The sequence below is a fragment of the Eleutherodactylus coqui genome, chromosome 4, assembly GCF_035609145.1.
Source record: "Eleutherodactylus coqui strain aEleCoq1 chromosome 4, aEleCoq1.hap1, whole genome shotgun sequence".
In the NCBI taxonomy this organism is placed as follows: domain Eukaryota; kingdom Metazoa; phylum Chordata; class Amphibia; order Anura; family Eleutherodactylidae; genus Eleutherodactylus; species Eleutherodactylus coqui.
This window is the reverse complement of record NC_089840.1, coordinates 4,928,203-4,937,635: the sequence shown is the minus strand read 5'-3', so window position 1 is coordinate 4,937,635 and position 9,433 is coordinate 4,928,203. Positions and strand designations below refer to the sequence as shown.

At 49.8% G+C, this 9,433-nt stretch overlaps 1 protein-coding gene across 1 annotated transcript in view; it reads right to left on the bottom strand.

The window, feature by feature from the left end:
- Positions 1 to 6,595: 6,595 nt before the first annotated feature.
- The window catches only part of HLCS (holocarboxylase synthetase), a 186,073-nt gene continuing 183,235 nt past the window's right edge, over positions 6,596 to 9,433 (bottom strand). Inside the window, exon 12 of the mRNA XM_066598979.1 lies at positions 6,596 to 7,095. Within this exon, the coding sequence (XP_066455076.1) occupies positions 6,924 to 7,095 (172 nt within the window). The 3' untranslated portion in view covers positions 6,596 to 6,923. The remainder of the gene's footprint in view (positions 7,096 to 9,433) is intronic.

Below are 9,433 nucleotides of genomic sequence, written 5' to 3'. Positions count from 1 at the left end.
AGGCGGGGGCCGCCGAGGAAAATGTAATCATGCACCTATGACAATGAGTATGTAATACCGCCAGCACCTGCGCACTAAAGGGGGGTTCCGGCTTTACATCAATAAAGCTTCAACGGGGCAATAACCTTCTAATGTACTTTCTGCTGCAATTCTTGAGTCTTGCTTACACTTCGAGGCAGTAAAGCGGCACAGATATGTATCCAGTCCTGCTGAGAAGTGGAAACAGTTGTATCAATGCAGACAATGCTCTGTGAGCTCAACATCCCCGTCTCCAGACTGATACTTTGTAGCCTCTGCAGAGAGATCAGTGCGGCTCACAGAGCATTGCCCACACTGCATACAGCTGAGAGCAGGACTACATATATGTTGACAATTGTATTGGGCCCCACGCAAATCCTGCGCTGCCAGGGGAAGGAGATATGTAGATCGGATGTGTATTAGGTCTGAGGGCGCACTCACACAGCTGTATGTCACATGCCTATTACACGTTTATTTATCACAGGTGTAACACATGGTGCTGAAAACACATTGATTTCTATTGGGGCCTCACACATGTGTAGGTCCACAATACTCAGCCATACAGGCTATGGGTATGTAATATACACAGGATGTACATGTTACATGCATATTTACTGTGTACTGTGTATTATGCACATGAAAACTACAGACATAATACGCAAACCACATATAGCGGTGTGAGTGAGCCTTCAAGAAGAGGATCACAGGTATATCACTGAACACAAACCATCAGATGTCACCAGGTGTAGAGCTGACAGCGGGGTCTGGTGGGGGGGATGTCACCAGGTGTAGAGCTGACAACGGGGTCTGCTGGGGGGATGCCACCAGGTGTAGAGCTGACAGCGGGGTCTGCTGGGGGATGCCACCAGGTGTAGAGCTGACAGCGGGGTCTGCTGGGGGATGCCACCAGGTGTAGAGCTGACACTGTGGTCTGGTAGGGGGTTGTCACCAGGTGTAGAGCTGACAGCGGGGTCTGGTGGAGGGATGTCACCAGGTGTAGAGCTGACAATGGGGTCTGGTGGTGGGATGTCACCAGGTGTAGAGCTGACAGCGGGGTGTGGTGGTGGGATGTCACCAGATGTAGAGCTGACAGCGGGGTCTGGTGGTGGGATGTCACCAGGTGTAGAGCTGACAGCGGGGTGTGGTGGAGGAATGTCACCAGGTGTACAGCTGACAATGGGGTCTGGTGGGGGATGTCACCAGGTGTAGAGCTGACAATGGGGTCTGGTATTGGGATGTCACTAGGTGTAGAGCTGACAATGGGGTCTGGTGGTGGGATGTCACCAGGTGTAGAGCTGACAATGGGGTCTGGTGGAGGGATGTCACCAGGTGTAGAGCTGACAATGGGGTCTGGTGGTGGGATGTCACCAGGTGTAGAGCTGAGAGCGGGGTCTAGTGGGAGGATGTCACCAGATGTAGAGCTGACGATGAGTTCTGGTGGTGGGATGTCACCAGGTGTAGAGCTGACAATGGGGTCTGGTGGTGGGATGTCAGCAGGTATAGAGCTGACAACGAGTTCTGGTGGGTGGGTGGGGATGTCACCAGGTGTAGAGCTGACAACAAGTTCTGGTGGTGGGATGTCACCAGGTGTAGAGCTGACAACGGGGTCTGGTGGGGGAATGTCACCAGGTGTAGGTCTGAAAACTGAGTCTGGCAGGGGATGTCACCAGGTGTAGAGCTGACAACGAGTTCTGGTGGGGGGATGTCACCAGGTGTAGAGCTGACAAGGGGTCTGGAGGGGGGATGTCACCAGATGTAAAGCTGACAACGGGGTCTGGCGGGGGCATGTCGCCAGGTGTAGAGCTGACAACAAGGTCTGGTGGGGGCATGACCCCAGGTGTAGAGCTGACAAGGGGGCTGGAGGTGGGATGTCACCAGGTGTAGAGCTGACAACAGGGTCTGGTGGGGGCATGCCCCCAGGTGTAGAGCTGACAAAGGGGTCTGGTGTCGGGATGTCACCAGGTGCAGAGCTGACAAGGGGTCTGGAGGGGGGGGGGTGTCACCAGGTGTAGAGCTGACAACAAGTTCTGGTGGTGGGATGTCACCAGGTGTAGAGCTGATAACGGGGTCTGGTGGGAAGATGTTACCAGGCGTAGAGCTGACAGCGGAGTCTGGTGGTGGGATGTCACCAGGTGTAGAGCTGACAACGGGGTCTGGTGGGGGAATGTCACCAGGTGTAGAGCTGACAACGAGTTCTGGTGGGGGGATGTCACCAGGTGTAGAGCTGACAAGGGGTCTGGAGGGGAGATGTCACCAGATGTAAAGCTGACAACGGGGTCTGGCGGGGGCATGTCGCCAGGTGTAGAGCTGACAACAAGGTCTGGTGGGGGCATGCCCCCAGGTGTAGAGCTGACAAGGGGTCTGGAGGTGGGATGTCACCAGGTGTAGAGCTGACAACAGGGTCTGGTGGGGGCATGTCGCCAGGTGTAGAGCTGACAACAGGGTCTGGTGGGGGCATGCCCCCAGGTGTAGAGCTGACAAAGAGGTCTGGGGGTAGGGATGTCACCAGGTGTAGAGCTGACAACGGGGACTGGTGTCGGGATGTCACCAGGTGTAGAGCTGACATTGGGGTCTGGTAGGGGGTTGTCACCAGGTGTAGAGCTGACAATGGGGTCTTGCGGGGGGACGCCACCGGGTGTAGAGACAATGGCGGGGTTTGGTGGGGGGACGCCACCGAGTGTGGAGCTGACGGCGGTAGGATGTTACCAACCAATCAGTACGGTCATTGCAGTTTCTGGACCTTTCAGAGACCACAATTGTCCATGTTATTGGGGGATAGATGCCATCTGGTGTGTGCGGTGCTGCCACATTCAGGGAGAACTTATAAACTGACAGAACGTAGGCAACGAAGTTATGATGAGGGGGGGCTTCTACTTGGAAGGACTAGGACCATTGGTTATAGTGAAGTCCACCTTTACCACCGAAGGGTACAGAGACATCCCGGACAACGTGGCATCACCTCCCCTGTGGTAATACTCTGGTACAGCTCTGTGTCTCCACCAACATGACGACCACCATGTCATACGGCATGCAGTGTGGGGGGCAGAACGTCTGCAGACTTCATTGGCCGCCCAACCCACCCATCATCACCAGCATCTGAAGCCCCTCCGGGAATGGAGGCAAATCCCTCCACACATCTATGGAAATTTGGTGGAAAGCGGCTGCGGAGAGGGACTGCAGGCATGGAGGCCGAAGGAGGCCAATAGTGGACTGAAAAATGGGAATAAAATCCAATGCCATCCCCTTCTATAAGCGTCCCAATGCTTCTGTCATCACGATGTATTTGCCACTTCACTGGAGATCTGAAATGGGAATTCAAAAATATTTCCACAATATCTTAGAAAGTTCTGAAGCTTAAATGGAGCCTCTCCGGTCCGTTGTGGGTCCAAGATGCGGACAACACGGTGTACAGCGCACACTAACATCAGTGGACTGTCACTTATACCGATCCACTTCCGGATGTTCACACGGCAGAATCTGATGCAGACTTCTTTCAGTGTGGGTTCCAGCTCTAAAACCCAGGAGGTGTTCCGCCGCGGCCGCCATGCAGGTACCGAGCCGCGGTCCCACACAGATTTAGACCTTTAAATGGAAACATTTGCATGCAGAATTCTCGACACACAATTTGCGTGGATACAGCAGGGGATCCGAGAAGACGTGATATGTCGCTTCTTCCGCAGCACGGATCCCAAATCCTTCCGGATTCCCATTCGTATGAATAGGACACAGATTTTACCATGAAATCCGGCGCAGAATCCACCATGTGAACAAATCCTTACAGTTTACAGTCCGCTGCCCTCATTAATATTCATTCATTGCTCCTCCTCTCTTTTGCATCCTCATACAGAGAGAACTGTCAATCGGCTCAGGGGCGGGGGGCAATGAAATCAGTGGCCCATATATAGGGACCCATAAGGCTCCCTTTAACCCTTTCCAATCCAATCTGCTAAAGCCCGTACTGCATGAGGTGACACGTTGGATAGGCTCTGACAGCAGAGAGGCTGGCAGTATACAGTAAGAGAACCCCGACGGACGTCTTCCAACATCGGAGCTGTACAGCCTTAAATCCTAATGTCTTCAGAGGTCAGACAGTGGGTTGGAAAGGGTTGGCTTTGGCTACAGAGACGTTTTGTATCACTGATGATGGATTTTAACTCTTAAGCTGCAGTCCAAAACTGTTCTATAAATGTTAGGCAATCTTGTGGACTGCGACGGTCACACTGTGCTGCAGAATTAAGGACGTCTTGTGGAATTGGCCTTTCAGATTTCTAACATACAGGAGATGGAATTGCGCGCCTAAAGTCTGCAGAAGGGAACACAAGAAATTCTGCAAGACGTTCCGCAGTTAAAAATACAATAAAAGTTGTCCCAACCCATGAGAAACGTCCCTACATGGCAGAGCTCTGCTAATTGCAGCCGGCACCTGGATGCCTCAGTTCAGTCACTTTGATGGGCCCGGGTGCCGCCACTATCAACTTTTCTCGCAGAGAGTTGTGTGCATTGCGAGACACACAAAACTCGCATCTAAAGATGCAGCTTAACCCCTTAATGGCCAGGCCAAATTTTAGAAATCTGACTTGTGTCACTTTGCTGTTAGCCGTTTAGTCGTTCATTACCCTCGGCGACCCTACAGGCGAGATCCTGTTTAATTTATTCTGGAAGCACATTGGAAAAACTTTAGTTTTCTTTTAACCATTTAGGAGACGTACAAATGTAACATTGATTATTACAATTTTGAGGAACACTTTGTTTTTCTGCACCAAGCCAATATTACAAAGGCTCCTAGGTGTCAGAATAATGGATCCCCCCACAGATGGCCCATTTTATAAACTACACCCCTTAATGTACTCACTGAGGGGGTCAGCAGGATTTTGACCCCACAGTTTTATTCAAGAATGAATGCAATTTAGAGGAGAAACAAATAACATTTCATATATTTGCAAATATGTCATTGGAAAGAAAGGTTTTCTATAGTGCACATCAAATGGATCCCCTGTTTGTCCCGTGTTCAGAAACATCCCCACTGTGGCCCTAATCTTATGTCTGTTTGCACAACGGGGCCCAAACCGAAAGGAGCAGCCGGTGGCTTCCAGAACAGACATTTTGCTTGAAGGTGATTTAGGCCCCATTGCCCACTTGTAGAACCCTGGAGCGGCCAAAACGATGGAGAACCCCCACAAATGTCCCCATTTTGAAACTAGACCCCTTAACGAATTCATCTAGGGGTGTACTGCGGATTTTGACAACACAGTTTTTGAATTATTCTAAGCAAAGATGGAGGAAAAAAATGTGATTTTCATCTTTTTGGCAAATGTGTCATTTTAAAAAGATTTTTTGTACAGCACACATAGGAATGATGATTTTCACCCCAAAATGTATCCCCGTTGTGTCCCTAATCTACTTACTGCACACATGGCTAGGCCTATAATGGAGGGAACACCCTTTGGCTTTCAGTACACAGACAGCTGTTTCGGGGTGTTTGCCCCCCATCAGTGTGCGGTAGGATCTGGCAGAAGGGTAACATCATTCCAAGTCAATGTTAGACTTTTTATACAGGTCTTATAACACGGATTGGTAATTTTAAACCAAAAGCAAGAAAAGCATAAACGTCTCACTAGCCAAGCCAGAAGCCTACTGCACACTGATGAGGAGCAAAACCCCCAAAACAGCTGTCTGTGTATGGGCTCTGGCTTTTGGTTTTCAATTCCCAGCCAGTGCTATAAGGCTAGTATAACAATTCTTACATTGACTTGCAGGAATGCTGCCTTCCAATAGGTGGCGCTGCAGAGGAATAGTTCCAGCTTCCTTATTTGCATATTTCCCAGAAGAGCATGCATGACCTTACAAGTCTCCTCCCACCTTCTTGGTGTCTCCTTAAGGAAAAATGATACCCTTCCCAACCCAGGATTCTAGCTGTAACAGGTTATGACTGCGGGCGCAGAGCAGCGCCACAAACGTGTCGACGGCTTTTTGTGCTGTGATTGCATTTCAAATAATTATTTTTTAGCTAAAAAGAATGAAGTCTTGGATTGTTTCTCTCCGGCTGGCTCTGCCTACAATTTACTTACTTCTCATGCTTTGTCTAAGGAGGCACGGGCTCTACATCCGGATGCCTGGATTTGGTTGGAGAGACGGATTTTTCTTTATATACTGTGACCCTGCAGTCAAGCGGCTGTATGTAGATAGGAGCATGACAGCAATCAGACTACACGGACCTTCATTGTAGTCTGTAACTAATGAGACGCATGAGCCTGCATAGGAGCTGTAGACACAAAACGGTAGGAGATTTTTAGATAAGACTATTTGCAAAGTTGCTTCATTTTTCCTTTTAGATGCATTGGCGTAATGGAAAATTGATTGCAGAAGTGACCACACCCCTTACGCAAAACCCGCTATAATCCTTAGATTTGTAGCTACACGCTCTGATTATACTAAGCACTAAAGCCGGCCACACCCGGTGCTAGCCAAATCTGATAGATATTGGAAGTCACCCCTTACACACAGAGCTGGTTTAAAACAACCCTTAAGATAATGAAATAAGTATGTGAACCCATCAATTCATATTCATCCAAGCAGGAACAATGACATAATAATCCTTTATTTCCAAGTTAGCTACAGTTTTGAGCACATCCAACCCCTAAAAACTCCAAAGACTTGTAAACAGGTTCCTAAGTGCGTCAGCCCCGATACCGGCCCCACGGACATAATATACGGCATCTCCGTACAGCTGCTAGCATCCTATAGATTGTGCAATGCAAGAGACTAGGAGAGGCCTAATAAGTCCAACGTGAGAAGTAACCTACAGCCATTAGAAAATAGATCTATGAAAGGCAGCGACCAGCGGCGGCCGCCGATTCTGGGAATGTCTACATATCAGAGGACTCCACGGAGCTCCGCCATCCGGGTTACGAGTGCTTTGGTATTATCAAGTTTCTGATCATGTCAAAGGAGTTGCCGTCAGGATGGACCGTGACAACGTCTTTCCCTTCTTGGAGAATTTGGAGGAACCCGGAATCATCTACTCCAACAATCCAAGCTAAAGGGCCGTCCTCACCGCCGAGCCGGATCTGCTGACCGCTGAAAGACACACAAACAAGGTCTTCATACGTCTCCATTCCAGCAGGCGAAGACCGAATCAGCATTCATATCCTAAAGAGTGTATAAATGTGGGAGGACTCAAGCTTTCCTTCAATGAAGGCCATGACACATACCATGCAAGTACATAAACGGGGTCCGGAAAGCCTTCAGACCCGCTCACTTTTCTTTTTACATGTTGGGGCCTTGTGTTCCCCATTATTCTGCACTCAGGACCCCATAATGACAAAGTGACAACAGAATGAGAGAATTATATATATATATATATATTTTTTTTAATGAAAACCTCCCATTCTGCAGGGACATAAGTATTCACACCCACTGGTGACACTTGTAGCTCTGCAGCCTCACATTTCTCTAGATCCTCTCTGAGATGTTTCTACACGTTGATTGGAGTCACCTGTGGGAAATTCAGCTGATTGGACATAAGACCCCCCCCCCCCACCTATATAAGGTCAAAAACATCTCTGCTGCCCTGAAAGTTCGCAAGAGCCCAGCGGCCTCCATAATACTTACATGGAAGAACAACCAGGACTCTTCCTAGAGCTGCTGACCCCCAAACGAAGTGGAAGAAGGGTCTTGTAAGAGAGGTGACCAAGAGCCCAGCGGCCCCCATAATACTTACATGGAAGAACAACCAGGACTCTTCCTGGAACTGCCGACCCCCAAACGAAGTGGAAGAAGGGTCTTGTAAGAATGGAGACCAAGAGCCAAGCGGCCCCCATAATACTTACATGGAAGAACAACCAGGACTCTTCTAGAGCTGCTGACCCCCAAACGAAGTGGAAGAAGGGTCTTGTAAGAGAGGTGACCAAGAGCCCAGCGGCCCCCATAATACTTACATGGAAGAACAACCAGGACTTTTCCTAGAGCTGCTGACCCCCAAACGAAGTGGAAGAAGGGTCTTATAAGAATGGAGACCAAGAGCCAAGCGGCCCCCGTAATACTTACATGGAAGAACAACCAGGACTCTTCCTAGAGCTGCTGACCCCCAAACTAAGGAGAGAAGGGTCTTGTAAGAGAGGTGACCAAGAGCCCAGCGGCCCCCATAATACTTACATGGAAGAACAACCAGGACTCTTCCTAGAGCCGCCAAACCCCAAACTAAGCGGAAGAAGAGTCTTGTAAGAGAGGTGACCAAGAACCCAGCGGCCCCCATAATACTTACATAGAGGAACAACCAGGACTCTTCCTAGAGCCGCCAAACCCCAAACTAAGCGGAAGAAGAGTCTTGTAAGAGAGGTGACCAAGAACCCAGCGGCCTCCATAATACTTACATGGAAGAACAACCAGGACTCTTCTAGAGCCGCCAACCACCAGACTAAGTCATCAGAGGAGAAGGGTCTTGGTAAGAGAGGAGATTAAGAACCCAGCGGTCAATCTGGCCGAGCTGCAAAGATCCCGTGTGCAGATGGGAGAATCTTCCAGAAGGTCAACCGCACTGCAGCCTCCAGCAATATGAGCTTTATGGGGGGAAGGGCCAGAAAGAAGCTCCTCAGTAAGAGACAATAAAAGCCCCCTGGAGTTACCAAAAAGAGCCTAAAGGACCCTCAGACTACAAGAAACAAGATTCTCTGCTCTGATGACCCGAAGATGAAAGTTTCTAGCCTGGTCAGGGTGGATGGAAACCAGGCGCCGCTCATCACCAGCCCAATACCATCCTTACAGTGAAGCCGGTCAGGGTGGATGGAAAGCTGAATGGAGCAAAGTACAGAGATGATGACAACCTGATGCAGAGGACAAGGGGCCTAAGACTGGGCAGAAGGGTCACCTACCAACAAGACAATGACCCTAAGACCCCAGCCAAGACCACCAAGGTGGGGGGACAACTCTGTGAATGTCCTAGAGGGGTCGGCCAGAGCCCTGAACCCAATTGGACATCTCTGGGGAGGTCTGACAATGGCCGTCCACAGACGGGCCCCATCCAACCTGACGGAGGACAGAAAATCCCCAAATGCAGGGGTGCAAACCTTGTGGCATCACCAAGAAGACTGGAGTCTGGAAGCGGTTTTTACTGCCTAGCCTAGGCAGAACGCTGGTTTTAGGGGGTACACAGTGACAACCCCTTGTTATGGTTTACATTTATGTTTCATGTTGTCCACTTTGTTTTCCCCTCTCCCCTTCTTTCCTCATGTGTCTCCCTTCTGTCCGCCCCCCCCCCTCCAGGCAACCAGGGGAGGACAGGAGGCACACACCACTCCTCCCACTAAATTTTGATGGCAAACCTAACCTTCTGCTCTTACGATACTAAAGGCCTAAACAGCCCGCAGAAAAGAAGGCAGCTTATCTACCATCTCCATAGAAAAAAGGTGATGGTGCT